This window comes from Neofelis nebulosa, chromosome 9 (assembly GCF_028018385.1).
Source record: "Neofelis nebulosa isolate mNeoNeb1 chromosome 9, mNeoNeb1.pri, whole genome shotgun sequence".
Taxonomy (NCBI): Eukaryota; Metazoa; Chordata; class Mammalia; order Carnivora; family Felidae; genus Neofelis; species Neofelis nebulosa.
In genome coordinates, this window is record NC_080790.1 from 125,375,132 (window position 1) to 125,395,093 (window position 19,962).

Consider the following 19,962-nt stretch of genomic DNA (forward strand, 5'->3'; position numbering starts at 1 on the left):
CCAGCACACCGGGGTTGAAGGACAGGGTGCCAGAGCCCGGTCTGTCTGAATGAGAGGGGTAGGGGGCCGGGGCAGGACCCATTGCCCCCCAGCCCAGCCCCGGCTGTGCCCCACAGAGCACGTGGTGGCCCTGATGCCTGAGGCGGGCAGCCCACAGCACGCGAGGGTCCTGCAGTACCGGGAGCTACTGGACGCGCTGCCCATGGACGCCTACACGCACGGCTGCATCCTACACCCCGAGCTCACCACGGACTCCATGATCCCCAAGTACGCCACGGCTGAGATCCGCAGTGAGTGCCATGGGTGACCCCTCAACGGGAGTCCTTCCCCTCCTCCACATCTTCTCCCCACTGTGTGTCTGTAACTCTCCCTCTTCCTCTTATCCTTCCTGGTCTCCCTCTTCCCGTCCCTGCCTCTGTCTCCACCCCCTTTCTCTCTGTCTCTGTTCATCTCTCTGGCCCTTGCTCTGGGTGTCTCATGCTCCATCCTCTGTCTCTCTCCCTTCCTCCCTCCTGCTTGCCTTCTCTCCACCACTCTCCCTGGCTGTCCATCTCATTTACCCACTTTCAAACCAAAATGTCTCTCCCTCCCTGGCCGTCTCATTCCCCTCTCCTGCCCCTCCTCTTGTCCTGCCATCCCGTACAGAGGCTGTGGGCTGTCTGCCCTCCCAGAGGCTTGTCTTGTCCATGGAAAGCTGGAGCACATTTGTACTGGAGGAGTCCCAGCCCCAGACACCTGGGGTCAGGGCCCAAGGAGGTCAGGACTAGAGCTGGTGATCCAGGGCAATGAGCGACTTCAGGGTTGGTGTCACCAAGGAAGGCTGCCCAGATATGTAAGGCCCCTGTGAGGTCTCTTGTTTCTGATTGAAGCATCACCCACGTCCTGTCCTAGCTGCTAGTCTGGACATGCCCATAGACTGGTTCATCTTTTTGTTTCTAGCGCCTGATCAATGGGGGTTAGATTATTATTTTTTTTTTTATTTTTTATTTTTAAAATTTTTTTTAACGTTTTATTTATTTTTGAGACAGAGAGAGACAGAGCATAAACGGGGAGGGGCAGAGAGAGAGGGAGACACAGAATCGGAAGCAGGCTCTAGGCCCTGAGCCATCAGCCCAGAGCCCTACGCGGGGCTCGAACTCACGGACTGCGAGGTGGTGACCTGAGCTGAAGTCGGACGCCCAACCGACTGAGCCACCCAGGCGCCCCGGGGGTTAGATTAAATCAGATTATCCATCAACAGTTATTTACAGACTTTGGTCCAGGCCCTGTGCAGACACCATGGGATCCTATAGACAGATGAAGTGTGATGATTCTAAGTAGATACTAGGTACGTAGTTAATGGTCACTTCCTCTCAAAGGCGTGAGCTGTTGTTTAAAGTGGGAAGGGGCAGGTTGTGGAACTTGATCTTGTCCCTTTAGAGTACCCTTGAATAAGACCTGGAATCTATCAATATCATCTTGTCTCCATTCAGTCAACACTTATGAGGTCTCCTATGACCCAGGCGCTGGGCAGGGGTCTGGGGACCGATGGGGACAGTCACAGCTTCTACCCTCCCAGGGTCACAGTTCCATCACAGATAAGCAGAAAGACAAGTGGCCAGGTAATTGCAGTGTGGGACTAAACACATTTGAACAACTTCTCAGGAGGACAGTCTGGCACCCTATATCAAACACAAAAAGGCCCACACCGTGGAGATTATCCTGCAGTTACACTTGGACGTGTGCACCAAGAATCACCATTGCAGCCTAGGTGGTAATAGCAAGAAGTTGGAAATAACTCAGCAGTGCATGAGTTGGGAACTGGGCAAAAAAATTCTAGTATTCCCACAATAGAATACTGTACAGCTGTTTAAAAAAATGAGTATAAAGGATGCTCCCTAAGATATGTTAGGAAGTAAGAATAAAGGGAAGGCAAAACAAATGCGTCTAGTGTGCTATGATTACTATATTTAAAAGGGTGTTAAATGGATACCCAGGTGCTTGCAAACACAAAGATACACAAGAAGCTGCCAATAGGGTTTGCTTTCAGGAAGCAGAACTAAGAGACCACAGACTGAGGGGGGAGAGATTTACTTTTCACTGCACATTCTTTAATATTTGAATTTTTAAATTTTTTTAATGTTTATTTTTGACAGAGAGAGAGAGAGAGAGAGAGAGAGAGAGAGAGAATGAGTGAGGGAGGGGCAGAGAGAGAGGGAGACACAGAATCCAAAGCAGGCTCCAGGCTCTGAGCTGTCAGCACAGAGCCCGACGCAGGGCTCAGACTCAAACCACAAGATCATGAACTGAGCCAAAGTCGGATGCTCAACCGACTGAGCCACCCAGGCGCCCCTAATATTTGAAGTTTTAAACAAGTATACATGTATGACCTGTTCAAAAACTAATTGGTTAAAATTTTTTTAACCAAAACCAATCAGTGTTATGGTAAAGGAAGCATGGAGGCTATGGGAAGATGCCCATTCCAGCCTCTGGGGGCCTGGAGGGCTTCTGAAATGCAGCAACATCCAAGGATGACCAGGAGGTAGGAGGGGAGGGAGAACCCTTTCACTGAGGGGGAAGAGAGGGTGTAGTGTGTTCAGGGAACTGAAGGAAGTTCAATGTGGATGAAATGTAGTCCGAGGCAGGTATGAGTGGCCATGCTGTGAGTCTGGGGAGTAGGCCTGACAGATTTGGAATTTTGCCCAAAGAGCAGTGGAGAGACAGGGATGGACAGTGACATGATCTGATGTGCATTTTACAAAGTTCCCTCACTGAGTTAGGAGGTCCTGGCTGTCATCTAGGTGAGCAATGACGGTGGCCAGGACTGGATGGAGGCAGTCCCTAAATGCTTCTGGGGGCTGGAGGCACTTCCTCATTCCACCCTGAGTCATTTAAAGGAGCCTAGAAGGCAGTGAGGGGTCCAGAGAAGGCCTACCCTGCTCCTTCCTTTGAGAAGAGACAAGAACTCAGGGCCCCAGCCCAGCTGGGAGAGGAGAGGGATCAAACAGAATGTAGCAGTCATCCTGCAGTGACCCCTCCAATCAGTCCAAGGTCTTTCCTTGGCTTGGGTTGCCCTTCTAGAGTCTAAAGAGAGCCACGTGTACAGCCCTGGATGACTGGCAAGAGATAAAATGCTATACTTGACCTTCACGTTCATAAAATATCAATGAGATTTAATATAGCCCCAAAGCTGGAAGGTCTGGGAGCGTATTTACTGGTTTTTCTAGCAGGCCAGGAGATAGGGTGGTAGATGGTAAGACATCAGAGGGCAGTAGCTGAATACCTGCAGTCACTCATTCACTCACTCATTTTATTCATTCTAGTCTATTCATTCATTCATTCATTCATTCAACACTCACTAAGCTCTTGTTCTGTGCCAGGCCTGTACTGTGTTTTTTTTTTTTTAATTTTTTTTTCAACGTTTTTTATTTATTTTTGGGACAGAGAGAGACAGAGCATGAACGGGGGAGGGGCAGAGAGAGAGGGAGACACAGAATCGGAAACAGGCTCCAGGCTCCGAGCCGTCAGCACAGAGCCCGACGCGGGGCTCGAACTCACGGACCGCGAGATCGTGACCTGGCTGAAGTCGGCCGCTTAACCGACTGCGTCACCCAGGCGCCCCATGGCCTGTACTGTGTTTTAAGGAAACAGGTGAATCTGACATAGCCACTGGTATCCAGAAACTCAAATTCTAGTGGGAGACATATACATTCAGAGAGAAGTACATCAGAATCTCTGTGGATAGCATTACAGGGTGTGAACTGCGCAAGACCAGGGGGCACTTTTCGCACAGATTGGAATGTGAACGGATTGGTGCAATGACATCTCTGATTACTATATTTGCATTTTTTGGCAGAAATCTGCACCATGGGCACTGAAGGACAAAGGCATTGAATGGTCAGACCTCTCAAAGGATCAGGATGGGCTTTTTGGAGGAGGTGATCTTGTGCTGGATCTAGAAGGGGATTTTCAGGAATACAGGAGAAAGCTATTCCAGAAGGCAGAAGTAGTGTGAGCAGAGGCCCTGAGGTTTGGAATGGTCTGGCACATTCAGGCCAAGCATTTGGGTGGATGAAATGTTTCCTCAGTGAAAGGTGGAGTTGGTGAGAAGAGAGGAGAGGGATCCTGCTGGTCTTTTAAGGCACGTTGAAGAGTTTGGCGGTTATCCGAGGTCAGTGAGGAGCCAGAGTGGGTTTTAAGCAGGGAATGGCATGGACAAGTGTGTATTTGAGGAAGACCTCTTCAGTGTGAGTGGGAAGAAGGGCACAGAGTGGAGAGAATGCCAGTGCCTGGGGCCAGGTCAGAATCATCCAGTCTGAACTAAGGGAGTCGGAGGGTTGAAAAGGAGATGTTAAGTATGGGAAAGAATAAGAAGGAGGAATCAATAGGACGTGGGACTGATTTTGTTCAGGGAGGAGGTGAAGGAGGAATTGAAGGCAACCCCCAGGCATCTGGCTTAACTTGGTGTGGGGGAGGGGTGCTGCAGTTAGGGGAGAATGCAGGCGAGGAGCAGGGGGAGCAGGGAAGATGGTGAGGTCTGTTGGGTGAGGTTCAAGGAGCCTAAGAGATGGCTAAGTGGAGTTGGGGCCCAAGGGAAAGGACCAGGTAGGACTGGGGCACCACTGTCCACCTGACTCACCACACCCCAGACTCACTGGCCAAGAATTCTGGAGAAACCCCACCCCAATCACAGAACAGACCCTAGGATCTTATGCTGCTTATCGTTTACTAGTGTGGGATATTTAGCCTCTCCGAACCCATTTCCTTAACCACAAGAAAGAGTAGGGGGTGGCATGCACTGAAGAATGAGTCTGTCCAGGTTTATAACCTATCTATTTCTGGCAAGCTCCCACTCATTCCCGAGTAGTCCCCTCCTCAGTGGGGTTTCTTGATGCCTTGTGCCCCAGGCAGGTGGCCCTCTATCCCACAGCATTCTGTTCACCCTTCATTGCAGATTGATGGTGCTGTTTCCTAGAGATTTCTTTGTGTGTCTGTCTCTCCCACTAGCCTGAGCCTAGGGCAGGATGGCATCTCATCCATTCCCGTGTTCCAGCCTGTTGTGCCTACCAAGTGTTGGCTGTCCATATTGTTACTTTTCAGACCAACGTTTGAATGGAACCTACTCACAAGCTTGTGGAAGAAGGGCTGGGGGTGGCACTGGCTATCAGAAAGATGGGACCTTCCTTATTCTCTCCCCAGGACATTTAGCCAATGCCACCACAGACCTCATGAAATTGGACCATGAAGAGGAGCCCCAGCTCTCTGAGCCCTACCTTTCCAAACAGAAGAAGCTCATGGTGAGTGCTTCCAGACCTGCTCAGTTCCACTTCCCACTATCTTTCCCATGGAAAAGAACAAAGGCGCGAGGCTGGTTCAAAGTAGAGGATCGGCTGATGACATGAAATGAAAACAACACTGGCTTGTTTTTCCAATTCTGTCTCCTCTTGTCATTTACTGGCTACTTAACCTTGGGCAAGCCAATGTCTCCCTGGAGCCTTGGTCTCCTCATGTCTTAGGTTGTGTCCCTAAGAGCAGAGCATTGGACGGAGGTTCTTGGATAAGAGTGACATTGAGGGAGCGTTCTGAGGAGAACCCTGTAAGGGTGGGAGGGATAGGAAAGAGGGAGGGGCCAAGTTCACCTCTGCAGCATGAGTGACACCACAAAGTTGATCCACCCCAAGGCAAGGGGCAAGCCTTTTATACTGTATCCATTAGTCAGTGGTTACATATTGCCTGGGGGGGGGGGGGGCTTGAGGGGCCTGTATCTCCAGGCAGCTTTTCTTTGGCTGAGAGTAATTCTCAGGAGAAGGGGCAGCAATGAGCTCCTATCAATGAACCCTTACAGCAGTTGGTATATGAGAGTGTCAGCCCTGTGAAAGAGGTCTGGCCAGGACAGCTGAGCTCAAGGGGCACTGAGCACCAGATGCGGGTGCTTCGTAACCATGGGGCACCCTCCACACTGAAGGGGATGTTTGGAGGCTGGGTTTGCCAAAGAGCGTCTGGGTCAAGCTCCTTCAATCCCTGGTCACCCAGGCTCAATGGAAGCCAACTCAACTCCTCTGGCTCCTGCCTGTCCTGTCCCCAGGCCAAGATCCTGGAGCACGATGATGTGAGCTACTTGAAGAAGATCCTCGGGGAGCTGGCCATGGTGCTGGACCAGATAGAGGCGGAGCTGGAGAAGAGGAAGCTGGAGAATGAGGGTGGGTGCCAGCTCTGTCTGGGGTAGGTGGGTGCTGGAGCCCATCCGGCCCACCTGACCCTGTTTAGTTCCAGCCCCTTTATCCCAAAGATGTCAGAGGACCTCCCAGGTCATCAGAATCACGGGCCATGGAGTCAGATACACTTAGGTTTAAGTCCTAGCTTGACCACTTGGTAGTTAAGTGATCATGGGTCAGGTACTTCACCTCCCTGGACCTCAGTTTCTCATCTGTATAATAGGGATAATAAGAAGACCTGCCAAAAGTGTTGAAATGTTACATGAAATAATACACGAAGAATGTTTAGGTTAATGCTTAGCACACAGTAGATGCTTAACAAAGATTGATGAAGATGATAATGCTGGTGGTAGTTGGTGATCAACATGACCCACCACATCATCTTGCCTTCCCCTGCTCAAGGATGCATTATGGCTCTTTCTGACCTTGATCTTTCTGTTTAAGTGGTTCTCTGGACCCTAAGTGTGCAGCCTCTTTCCCATCTCCACAACTTTGCTCCTGCAGCTCTTGCGGCCAGGAGTACAGTCTCCATGCCACTCTGCTCCTTTCTCCTTTTATGTGCTGTCTTTGCTACTTCTCTTCTTCAAATTTGATTCCAGACCTTCTCGTCTTGCCCTGTTTTAGGCGACCTGTTAGTCTTGTCTCCTCAGCTGTGCTAATTTATGGAGCCTATGCAACATGGAGTGCTACACTCACAGCTTCACATGCACACCCCATCTAAATGGGAAAACTGTGGGGCACAGTGCTGTAACAGATGGGTTTAGGAGCGCCTGGCTGGCTCAGTCGGTAGAGCATGCAACTCTTAACTCAGGGTTCGAGCCCCACATTAGGTGAAGAGATTACTTAAAATAAAATCTTAAAAAGAAAAAAAAAGAGAGATGGGTTTAGAGTCAGGCAGGTTTAAGTTAGAGTTCCAGCTTTGCCGCCTGTACTGTGTGACTTGGACAAGTTGTTTTCCCTATTGGAGCCTCAGTTTCTTCATCTGTAGAATGGGATGGTAAGAACACAACTTAACGCCATCTTGTTGGACTCTTATAAAAAGTAAATGCACTTTGCACATAGCCTGGAACATGCTAGTTTAAACATATAACAGCTAACGGCATGCACATTCTCCATTTGAGAAAAATGAAGCTCAGAGAGATACGTGAACACGCTCAACATCACACCTCTCATAAATGGCATGGTTAGGGCAAGAACATGTTCCCTCTTGACAGGTCCAGTGCTCTTCCAGCATCTCGTAACCGAGGCAAGCACAAGGTACACATAGATACCTAGAGTCCTGGATAGGGACGTTGCCATGAGTTCTAAAGTCAGGGCCCTAAATCCTCTGTAGAAAAAAGCATGGCAAGGCTTAGTAATGAAACTAATATACACATCTCAAGAAGGGACTTTCTCCTTCCTGTCAGGGAAGGTGCTTAAGGGAGCCCTTACAGAAGAGTGCTCAGAGGCCAGAAGGCATGGCGTTTCTAAGACTGCCTTTGGGGTCAGACAGAGTTCTAGCTCTGCCATTCTCTCATTGGTCGACCTTAATTCTCAGGCACATCTTATATATTCATGGGTTAATTTGCTTGGCTGCCATAACAAAACCCCGTAGACTGGATGAGTTAAACCACAGAGATCTATTTTCTCACAGTTGTGGAGTCTGGAAGTCTAAGTTCAAGGGGCTGGCAGGTTTGATTCTTCTGAGGCCTCTCTTGGGCTTACAGAGGCTTTCTTCTGTGTGCACACCCCTGGTGTCTGTGTGGCAAAATGTCCTCTTCTTACAAGGACACCTCGGATTGGTTAGGGCCCACCCTGATGGCCTCATTTTAACTTACCTCTTTAAAGCCCTTTCTCCAAATATAGTCACATTCTGAGATACTGTGGATTAGAGCTTCAACATATGAATTTTGGAAGGACACCGTTCAACCCATACTGCTTTCATCTTTAACAACAATTACTGTGTGTCGAGTACTATTCTGTTTCACATAGTTTAATCCCCATAGCAACTTTAGGAGATAATATGAGTAACTACGATGAAGAAACTAAGGCACAGAGAGGTTCAGTAACCTTCCCAAGGTCACACAGATAGAAATGGGGGAGCCCAGATTTAAACCCTGGCTCCCAGAGTCTGAGTTTTTAAGCTCGAGCTCTGCCACTTCTTCTGTGATAAAATGAAAGCCTATTCACAGGGCTGTTGTGCGGCTCAATGAGAAAGTACGTGAAAGGGAATAAATACCTGGCCTGACACACAGTATGGAAATGTCCACAAATATTAGCAGCTGATATGATCAAGGGAGACACAGAGTGTGACCTAGATGGAGAGCAGGGTTGATAGTCCCGGAGAACAGCTTTGGATGCTCAGGTGATCCCTAGATTGGAAGCCTCCTGACCTCAGTCTCTGTGTTCGTCATGAGTTCTTCCAAGAGGAGGCAACATTGTACTGCTCCATGGCAAGATGACTGGGGCTGTTCCAGATGGGGATGTGTCCTGTGTCCCTCCATGGCTGGGGGAGGCAGCAAAGGTCCAGGAAGTAGCTGGGCCCACATGGTCTCTCACTCATTCACCCACTGGGGCATCCCCAAACTTCCCTGGGGGGATCACTCATGCCCTCCACTTGTCCCCTTGTGAGGCAGAGCCCAGGGTTGGGAGGCATTATAATGTCACAGCTAAGACCCCTAGCTGGAGCCAGATGACACTGATGTGGGTTCTTGATCAACTATCTCCTAGTTCTGTGACCTTATGGAATTCACTTCACTTCTCTGAGCTCTTCTACAAAATGCGGGTAATAATAGAATCCAACTCACAGGGAGGTTGTGAGGGTTCATAAAGATAATGAGTATTGGTCACTCTCCACATTACCTGGCTAAAAGTAAAATGTTCTAGAAATAGCAGTTTCAAAAATAATTACCATTACCATTCTTTTCATTCATTTATTGTAATATTTCTTGGACACCTCCTGTGTGCCAGGTCCTGGGGATAAAAATGCAAGAAAAAACAAGACATTGTTCTTGCTCCCATGGAGTTTACAGTCGTATGGAGAAGAAAGACATTAATCAAATAATCCCATCAGTAAAAACAAAATTGTACACAGTGGTAAGTGTTAAGATTGATAATGAAAAGAGCAGGGAAAATCTGATAAAGCTTCTCTGAAGAGGTGACATTTCAAATAAGATTTGAAGGATATGGAGGTGCCAGACTTGTGAAGAACCAGGACAGGTGTGTCCCACACTGAGGGGATACCATTGCGGTGGGGGGCGGGGGGATAGCTGGGAGCTCTCCAGTACTTGGCTGCTGTGTGCTGAGTAATGGGGAGAGTGGCATGAGTGAGGTTGGAGAGAGCCAGAGAGATGCAGGATAATGGACCTGTATTTAGAATGTAGAATGTACCCATATTTATATTTTATTCATATTTAGAATTTAGATTTTATACTATATACAAATCCATCCAATGGGGAATCCTTGTAGGGTTTTGAGAAAGGGATTGTATCAGTTAGCTTTTGCTGCATAACGAATAAACTCTAAATCTGAGTGACTTAAAAGAACCTTTTATTTGTTCATGATTTGTGCCTTGGCAGTTTGGGCTGGGCTCAGCTGGGATCGCTTGTCTCTGTCCCACATGCTGGTGGTGTTATCACTCAGGTATTTGTGGCCAGCTGGCAGTCAGTGACCTCCCTAGCATGTCTGGTGGCTGGCTCGCTGTTGGCAGGGCCAATGGGAGTAAGTGGGCTACATGTTGCTCATCGCCCAGAGGCTAACCCAGGCTCATTCGTATGGTGGTGGTCAAAGCCATTTCTGAGCAGCGAGGGAGCAAAGGCTCAGCACATAAACCCTTTTCCAGCTTCTGTTTGTGTGGAATTTACTAGAACCCCGTTGGCTAGAGCAAGTCTTGATTAAAGGGGTGAAGACTCTGCCTCTTGTTCGCAGAAGCAGCAAAGCCACATGCATGCAGGATGGGGGAAATTGGTGGCAATTGTTGCAATCCACCAATGGTGAGGTGTTCTGACTTTAAGGGCACTCTGGTTGCTGTGAGAATGGATTTCAAGGGAGACTGATGGAAGGTTGTCACAGCAGCCCAGGAGGGATGATGTTGGCCTGGACTGAGGAAGTGGCAGGGGTGATTGGGAGGCGTGGATGGACTTGAGAGGCATGTTGGAGACAGAATGAACTGGAACTTGCTGAATGGTCGAGTGAGGTGGGAAGAGTAAGGAAAAGGATGACTACTGGGTTTTGGTCTGAGCTACTGAGTGGTGCCATTTCCTGATATGGGCAAAGGAGGCTGAGTGTTCAATTTGAGGCACAGTGAGTTCAAGATGCCTTTCAGACATCCAAGAGGGGGTGTCACATAGCCATTAGTATTCTAGTCTGCCTTGTAATGGAGAGGCCGGAATCTGAAGAGAGATTGGTGAGACTCCAGCATATATGTGGTATTTAAAGCCATAGAACTGGGCAATTCATCCAGGGAGACAGTGGAGAGAGACAAAACAGAGGAGTCAAGGGCTGATGTGTCCTTTTGCTGCCCAGCAAATTTCCCCTGAATTAGGGGCTGAAACGGGAACAAAACCCACATGTTTTACATCACACATTTTCTGTGGCTCAGGAATTCTGGAGCAGGGTAGATGCTGGTTCTAATTTATGGTTGCATGATGCAGGTTGCACTCAAGCTTGGCTGGGGCTGCAGTCATTTGAGCTGGAGACTCCACTTCCCAGATGGCTCAGTCACGTGGTTCTTTTTTTTTAATGTTTATTTACTTTAGAGAGAGAGAGAGAGCGAGAGCGAGGGGAGGGGCAGAGAGAAGGGGGACAGAGGATCCAAAGCAGACTCCACACTGACAGCAGCGAGCCCAATGTGGGGCTCGAACTCATGAACCGTGAGATCAGAACCTGAGCCCAAGTCAGACCAGGCGCCCCTCGTTCACATGGTTCTTCACTAGAAGTCTCAGTTCCCCGCTGGCCATTGGCAGGAGGCCTCAGCTCCTCATTACCTAAGCTTCAGTGGGGCTGCTTGAGATTCCTTACAACATGGCTGATCGCTTTCCCCTGAACGGGTGAACATAGAGAGAGAAGCAGCCACAATGCCTTTTATGACCTACTGTTGGAAGTCACTGTCACTTGTGTCACATTCTATTCACTAGAAGCAAGTCACAAAATACAGTCCATATTCAAGGGGAGGGAAATTGGGTTCCATTGGAGAAGTATTGAGTAGTTCGTGAGCGTATACTTTTTTTAAAGTTCACATGCTTATTTTTGAGAGTGAGCATTTGCACGCAAGCAGGGGAGGGACAGAGAGAATCCCAAGCAGGCTCCAGACCAGGGGCTTAAACCCGCGAACCGTGAGACCATGTCCCAAGCTGAAATCAAGAGTTGGATGCCCAACCGACCCAGCCACCCAGGTGCCCTTTGTGAGCATATTTTTAAAACCACCACACCTGCCCTGAGATCCCCCCACATCGAGGAGAGGGTAGAGGCAGAGGAGCCAGCAAAGCCAACAGAGAGAGGAGCCAGTGATGTAGGACCCTTGTGTGAATGGAACCCAGAAAGGATTGTGCTTTAAGGAAAGAACAGTGTCAAGCCATGAATTTTGTCTCATGGCTGTTGGCTGTGACCTTGCCAAGGGCAGTTTAGTTGGAATGTGGGGGCTGAAGGCTAAAGAGTAAACACGAGGTGAAGAATGAAGACACCTCTTTTGCGACGTTTAGCTGTGGGAGTAGAGAGATGGGATGGTACCTGAAGAAGGATGCGGGGTGAAGAGAGGAATCTTTTTTAAGATAGGTGATCCAAGGGGCGCCTGGGTGGCTCAGTCGGTTGAGCGTCTGACTTCGGCTCAGGTCATGATCTCGCGGTCCGTGAGTTCGAGCCCCTCGTCGGGCTCTGTGCCGACAGCTCAGAGCCTGGAGCCTGCTTCGGATTCTGTGTCTCCCTCTCTCTCTGCCCCTCCCCGGCTCATGCTCTCTCTCTCTCTCTCTCTCTCTGTCAAAAATAAACATTAAAAAAATTTTAGGATGGGACATCCAAGAGCATATTTTCAAGCTGGTCAGTGCTGCAGGATGGATGGCACCCAGTCCAGGAGGGGACGCTAGGGACCTGCTTCAAGGCAGGGGCCCCATAGGAAACAGGGCACCTCGAATCAGGTAAAGGTGAAAAGCACTTAATCAAAGGACTATTTACAAATATGTGAGCAGGATGCAGGGAGAGCACAGGGACAAATGCAGTGCCCTGGGCCTGAGGTCGTGAGGTTGTGAGGTGTGGGAGCAGCTTCAGGAACCTGGACAGAGAGGCTGTGTGGAGAGGGGAACCCCCTGGCAGGAGCTGTGACCTTCAGTCTGTGGACACACCCAGTCCGTGGCGATGCACAGAGAGGACACCGAGGGAAGCAAGACTCTGACCTCACTCTCGCCCACCCTCCCATCTCCTGCCTCTGCTCCCCAGTGGCTGGAGCCAGAGGGTGTGGAGCCCCACCGGTTTTTCCATCAAGTCATTCTCCTGTGGCGCAGAGCTGTGCGGAGAAGGGAGGAGAGCAGGTCTGGAAGGCAAAGGGAAGATGTGTGGCCTCGGACGGGGGGTGGTGGGCAGAGAGCCACAGAGGACCTGGCCACGAGAGGAGGTGGCTGGCGCCCTCCACCGCGAGGTGGCCCAAGGTAGTGTGCATGTAGGTGACTGGCTTTGTAGGTTTCCTGGTTGGAGTGAGGGCTTTTCTGGCTGAAGGTTCCTATTTTCTTTTAATTTTTTTAAGGTTTATTTATTTTTGAGAGAGAGACAGAGTGTGAGCAGGGGAGGGGCAGAGAGAGAGGGAAACACAGAATTCGAAGCAGGCTCCAGGCTCTGAGCTGATAGCAGTGAGCACAACACGGGGCTCGAACTCATGAACTGTGAGGTCATGACCTGAGCTGAAGTTGGACGCTTAACTGACTGACCCACCCAGGCACCCCTGAAGGCCCCTGTTTTCTTTTCTTTTCTTTTTTTTTTTTTATTTCTTTTTAGCGTTTATTTATTTTTGAGACAGAGAGAGACAGAGCATAAACAGGGGAGGGGCAGAGAGAGAGGGAGACACAGAATCGGAAACAGGCTCCAGGCTCTGAGCTGTCAGCACAGAGCCCGATGCGGGGCTCGAACTCACGGACCATGAGATCATGACCTGAGCCGAAGTCGGACGCTTAACCGACAGAGCCACCCAGGCGCCCCATGAAGGCTCCTGTTTTCTGAACGAAGCACACGGTGGCATCATCAGCTGAGTGAGGACTGGGGACAGAGTGTGAGGAGAGGAGTGTGGTTGTCTTTGCAGGGCGTGGGGAAGCCAGCCTACTCCAGAACTATCAGAGGCCCAGGCATGGCTGAGTGCTGTCTTGGGCTTTGTGGTTATGAATCTGAGGCATAGCCGGTCAGTGTCACTGTCTCCAGCACACTCAGCTGGCAGACTCGGAGAAGGCACAAGACAGCGTTTGTCCAGGGCTGGGGGCTTTCCGAAGGGAACGCATAGCTGGAGGGGAGGGGAAACCGAATGGGTCCGGCCCTCTGGTGACATACCAGATGTCTACATACGTGGTGGTCATGGCTATCAGAATTTGCCCACAGACGTAAACACAGGCATGGCCACACTTAGATAGCGACGTGCACATACATGCTCGTGAGCATCTGTCTGCAGGCCAACAGCCAAGTGGATGTGGGCAGACACTTCACGTATACACGCGGGGATTCCACACCACATGGACACAGATGCCCAGGTGTGCGGATATCCACGTGTGTACACACAATCAGCCGTGGGGACCTGAGCAGGCAAACACATAGGCCAGCAGACACATAGATCTGCACACAGACCCAACAAAGAATACACCTCTTTGTTTCTCTTTTTAGAGTTTATTTATTTTGAGGGAGAGAGAGAGAGAGTGAGTGTGAGTAGGGGAGGGGCAGAGAGGGAGAGAATCCCAAGCAGGCTGTGCACCGTCGGCACAGAGCCCAACTCGGGACTCAGTCTCACAAAGCATACGATCATGACCTGAGCTGAAACCAAGAGTCGGATGCTTGGGGCGCCTGGGTGGCGCAGTCGGTTAAGCGTCCGACTTCAGCCAGGTCACGATCTCGCGGTCCGTGAGTTCGAGCCCCACATCGGGCTCTGTGCTGACGGCTCGGAGCCTGGAGCCTGTTTCCGATTCTGTGTCTCCCTCTCTCTCAGCCCCTCCTCCGTTCATGCTCTGTCTCTCTCTGTCCCAAAAATAAATAAAAAACGTTGAAAAAAAAAAAAAAGAGTCGGATGCTTAACTGACTGAGCCACCCAGGGGCCCGAGTGTATGTGGAGATACATGCATACGCACTTTTTCATCCGCACACGGAAAGAAGCAGTGTTGTGTAGTGGTTGTAAGCACAGACTCTGCAACCAGATGGCCTGGGTTCAAATCCAGGCTCTGCTCTGCCGTGTACTAGCTGTGTGGCTTTGACCAAGTTACTTATCCTCTCTGTGCCTCAGTTGCCTCATGTGTAAAGTGGGGATAATAATCCCTACTTGATAGGGTTGTCATGAGGATTAAGGAAATTACAGCACGTGCTCTGGTTCATCTCCCACCCCACAGGCTGTTCCTTTGCTGGCTTCTCCTTATTCACTGGAGAACCTTGGAGTGCCCCAGCGCTCAGTCCTTGGTCCTGTTCTCAACCCTGTCTGTCTCCTCCAGTCTGTCACTGGGGTCTACAGGCCCTTGGTCCTGCCTCCTTTCACTGCCCCTCGCCCCCATCCTGATCTCACCCTGCTCCGGACCTAGCAGTAAGCTCCCACCAGCAAGAGCACTCCTTGGCCTGCACCATCGGCTTCCATGCCCTTCTCTTGCTTTATCATACTTTGCAAACCCTCAAACATGGTTACACCCGACTCTTGACCTAGCCAGCACCGGCACCTGTGAACCCAAGTGTGGCTAGAGAAATACACGTGCATGCAGGCTGGTCTCACTTTGGATTCAAGACCACTAGCCTTAGATGGCTCTCCGGCTGCCCTGGGCCACCCCTGTCCCCCTCCCCAGGTGACTACTTAATAATACTTTCTTCTTCCTCCTCAACCTTCTAACCACTGCCTCCACCCCTCCCCTCACTGACTGTTTCTATATCACTGAGAAAATGGAAGCTTTAGGAGGAGACCCTCAGATCTCTGACCCCACAACCTCTCCCTGACCAGCATCAGTGCCCATACACAAACCACGTTTTAGCAGCTCGAAGGTGCACCTCTGTTATGTCACATCTCAGCATCTCTGAAATTGCAGTGTTTCTCACAAAGTTTAATTGGCACCATTGTTCTCTCCAGGGTGGATGTCTTACGTTTGACAGCAACTTAGATTTGATTAAACGTAGTACCGCACACTCCCTCGTATTCCCAAGAGTGAACTGTCCTTCGACTAGTACCTCTTCCCCGTGAATACTAGCCATCCCGTTCAAGGACTCATGTCAGTAATTCCCTCCACTGTCTTTTGTAGTGTCATCCCCTCTCTGCTGGATCATTCCCATCAACATCCTGAGTTTCCTCTCCCAACTTGCAAAGACACTCTGGACCTGTCTCTCATATTGGCATATCCTTCCCATTACAGCGAAATTCCCTGAAAGAGTGATCTTCGCTCACCGTCTCCAGTTCCTCTCCTCCATTTCTCTCTTGAACTCCTTCCAACCAGGCTTTCAGCATCAGCATCTACTCTTGTCATGGTCACCAGTCACCAAATGCCACCACAGTTCTCAGCCTCCTACTTGACCTCTCTGCAGCGTTTGAACACAGCCGGGCACTCCCTTCTCCTTGGGACACTTCCTAACCTTGACTTCCAGGATAACACAGTCTCCTGGTTCATCTCCCACCTCCCAGGTGCTCCTTTTTATGCTCCTCTGCTGGTTTCAGCTCAGTCCTTGGTCCTATTCTCAGATCCGTCTGCACTCACTTTCTCGCTGATGTCCCCCCACCTCCATGCTGATTATGTACACCTGAACTAGGTACATGTACCTCTAACTGCTGACTCATCATCTCCCTTTGGCTATCCAATGGGCATCTTGAAGGTTATGTTGTTCAAGAACAAACTTCAGATTATTAGGGCCTTCATTACACTTTACCTCCTCGTTCCATGAAACCATCAACCCCTCAAGACACTGTCTTGTCCTGTGTCATGTCAGGTCAGGTCTTCATGTCCAGCACATACATAAACATGTGTTGGATTAATGAATAAATGAATGAACAAGAAGATGCAGAGTGAAAGGGATGGAAGGGATCAGGCTTTGATGGTGGAGGGCATCAGATTCAGGAAATTTCTGAGCTGAAAGGGACACCTGCTCAAAGATGCAGAAGCAAGCTTCCTAGGACAGCAGACCTCACAGGAAGCGGAGGCAGAGAGGAGGCAGAGGGGAGTCTCCAGGCATGAGACACAGCAGGGGCAAAGGCCCGGAGGTGGACAGGCAGCTCCTCTGGTCTCCTACATCACCTTTGTTCAAAACCCCGCCATTCTCCCCACTGACCATGTCAATGTCCAAATTCCTTTGCCTGGTTTTTAAGACTTTTCACTAGTTTATCTGCATCCACTTCTCTAATCTTGACTTCTCATGAATCATCCACTTATCCACTGGGTCCCCCAGGCCAGCCATGCCCATTTTCAGTCCCTCCAGCTGCTATGTTGAGAACACACTCTAGGAAGTCCAGGGCAGAATCAAGAAGACCTTGTAAGAGGACATGATGATAACCCAGGTAGGAGAGAATGTTTGTTTGGACTAGGATGGTAACAATGGAGGTAACATCACACTCTGGATGTATTTTGAAGAGAAGCCGATGGGAGTTGTTGACATACTGTACATGAGGAATGAAAGAAAGAGGACTCGATGTGGCATGGGGCTGTGGCCTGAGCAACTGACAGGGTAGGCATGTGGCTGCTGACATGGGGAAGACTGTGGTGGGTTTGGAAGTGACTATCAGGAATTCTATTTTGGACATACCGAGCTTGAAATGCATAGTGGACATCCAAGTGGAGCTGTAAAATGGGAAGTTAGACATAGGAGGCTAGAGTTTAAATACATATATTTGCACTTAAAAAGTCAGTTGGTTCAAAGAAAAAATAGTAATAGAGGTAGTATAAGCATAAGGCAAACATCATTAAAGCTGTATGGAAGTGAGTGACCTCGGGGCAGTGCTGTGGCGGGCAGGCAGAGACTGGAGGAGTCCAAGGGAGAGAAGTCCCATCAGCTTGATGGGACGAAGCTGATCTGTCCACCCCCATCTCCTCTCCCTTCCCCCCAGGGCAGAAATGTGAGCTGTGGCTCTGTGGCTGTGCCTTCACCCTCGCCGATGTCCTCCTGGGAGCCACCCTGCACCGTCTCAAGTTCCTGGGACTGTCTAAGAAATACTGGGAAGATGGGAGCCGGCCCAACCTGCAGTCCTTCTTTGAGAGGGTCCAGAGGCGCTTGGCCTTCCGAAAAGTCCTCGGAGACATCCACACCACCCTGCTGTCGGCCGTCATCCCCAACGCGTTCCGGCTGGTCAAGCGGAAACCCCCATCTTTCTTTGGGGCGTCCTTCCTCATGGGTTCCCTGGGGGGGATGGGCTACTTTGCCTACTGGTACCTCAAGAAAAAATACATCTAGAGCCAGGCCCGGGCTCAGCGCCTGTCGGTGTCTCTGTACTGTGTGATTCCCAGCAAGCTCTCAGTAACGCACTGTCTCATGAACACTTGGACAGCCACTCCCCACCCCGTTTGGAGTAATTCTATCGTCAATGTGAAAACATTCCATAGTTTAGAAGTAGACGTTGCCAATGCCGTAAGTTGAGGCCACGGCTCTACTAAAGGAGAGAAAGAGTGAGCGTGAGTGTGAAAGAGAGAGAGAACAGAAAACACGAATGCCTTTTCTTTTGATTCAAGGTCTCAAGATGGAACTGTGGGGACTGGTTAGGATCTGAGGTGAGTCCCAGGCTGTTTGATCCACCAGGGCCCAGATTCTGGGAGGTGCTGGGGGTTCAGAGGGCCTGATCCCCTCGCCTCCCCTTCCCTCTTGCCCAGGGAACTCTTCCACAGGACAAAGCCAACATCAACACTGGACTCTTCCAAGTGGTGCCTCCGGCTGGGGCTGGGGCTGGAGACCGCGGACCCTGGGGAGGCTCCTGAAGACCCCAAGGGGCTCCACTCTTCTCCTGCACGTGGACTGAGACAGCACTGGCACAAGCCAAGACAGTGGCACCCAACCCCCAGGCCATGCCTGGGACCGACACCATGAGCACGCCCTCTTGTCCCCTCCTGATTTGGCCAATGTGTTTGCTTTACCAGAAGTCCCTGGAAGAGCACCCACCCATCACCTCTTCCCGCTGGGGGTTGACTTCCCACCATGGGAGGTGGACTTGCAGCGAAAGCCATGTTGACCTTCTCTCAGAAGTTCAGTCCTGGCCTGCGTGCAGGGGTGGGTCTGGAGGTGGATGGACTCAGGTCCTTCCCTCTGCCTCTGCCAAAGCCACCTACTTTACTGCCCACCTTCCCCATCACACGTGGGGCTTCCCCTGTGCCCCACCATGCCACATGGAGCAGGGGAGTGTGGTGTCTCTGCATCCCTGCTGCCCTCCCTGGTCGTGTCTCACTTTCCTGTGCCTTTTGCATGTTGGGAGAAGGTCTGGGTGTCACTGCCGCTCATGCTTAGAAACCACCGAAAGCCCCCAATAAAGCATTCAGGAGGAGCAGTTGCTTTTCATTTCTAGACCTGTGTTGTCCATCCATCTCTCCTTTCCAAAGTTTGGGGCAGAGGGGCAGAGACTCGAGGTTCAGATTCAGCGGTTCACAAGAGCAAGCAAGAATAAAGTCCGGGTCTCAAGTTGCTGGTTGTGGAGATGGCTTCTGGGTGGACTTTGCAATGTCCTGACCTTGGCATAAACCCACCTCACTTGGACACAGGGCTTCTCAGTTTACAGAGCATGTTCACAACCATCTGCTTGTGTTAACTTGGACATAGACCGGGGTATACCCAGGTCACATTCCCAGAGGGGAAAATGAGTTAAAATGTCTGAAGAACATTAAACCAGGGATATAACTTATAGAACATAAAGCATAGTTTATTGATTTTGCAAAAATGTATAAGAATTTGCCCATTTTTTTTTTTTTGTGATGAAAAGAAAAAAATAGCCAGGGCCCTGATAGGACAAGCATGGGACATAATAGAGTCACCATCTGGCACTGTCCACCCCTTAGGCTACTCAAACATCTACACAGACTCTCCACATAATTAAACTCCACTTAAGAACAATGACATCATGCCTAATCCCGATGAGGTTGACTGGTCTGCTTGCACCTTCTCTCCAAAATGAGACTCACAAAGCCTCATCAGTAACATCACTCTGGATGAAATCGGATTCTACTTCTGGAGGGCACAGGCACTCTTCAGTATTCTGTAATCTACATATTAAAATGTTAATTTATCCATCACTAGCATTCCTTGTATACAATGTAAACACACACATAACAAGCGAGGAAGAAAATCTGCATAGCTGCCAGAGTCCTCATGTCTGTTGTTGATCCCAAGGCCATTGTTGATACTTATAATTTCTCTTTTTTCCACTAGCTATCCCATATTCTCTTTGTCTGAGGACCAGCACCTCATGGTTGGGGTATTTTATCTGACTCAGGCTTTGGTGGTCTTGAGTTGCTGTGGTCGTCCATTAATCTTTTACTATTGGCCATGGAAATACCATGGGACACCCCAGGGAATCCTCTACTTCCTATACATAGTTTTCCATGCCACCATTGCAGCAGCAACCCCATTTACCCTCGATGACCAGGACCAATAACCCTAGTCTGTAAACTTTTTG

At 49.9% G+C, this 19,962-nt stretch overlaps 1 protein-coding gene across 5 annotated transcripts in view; it reads left to right on the plus strand.

Moving 5' to 3' along the window:
- The window catches only part of GDAP1L1 (ganglioside induced differentiation associated protein 1 like 1), a 54,284-nt gene extending 35,447 nt beyond the window's left edge, over positions 1-18,837 (plus strand). For 4 of the 5 annotated variants that reach the window (XM_058685701.1, XM_058685699.1, XM_058685700.1 and 1 more), the window contains 4 exons: positions 117-290; positions 5,179-5,276; positions 6,065-6,179; positions 17,416-18,837. In XM_058685701.1, coding sequence (XP_058541684.1) covers positions 117-290; positions 5,179-5,276; positions 6,065-6,179; positions 17,416-17,759 — 731 coding nt within the window. In that variant the 3' untranslated portion in view covers positions 17,760-18,837. The remainder of the gene's footprint in view (positions 1-116; positions 291-5,178; positions 5,277-6,064; positions 6,180-17,415) is intronic. The other variant, XR_009249022.1, reaches the window with a different exon arrangement.
- Positions 18,838-19,962: the final 1,125 nt, after the last annotated feature.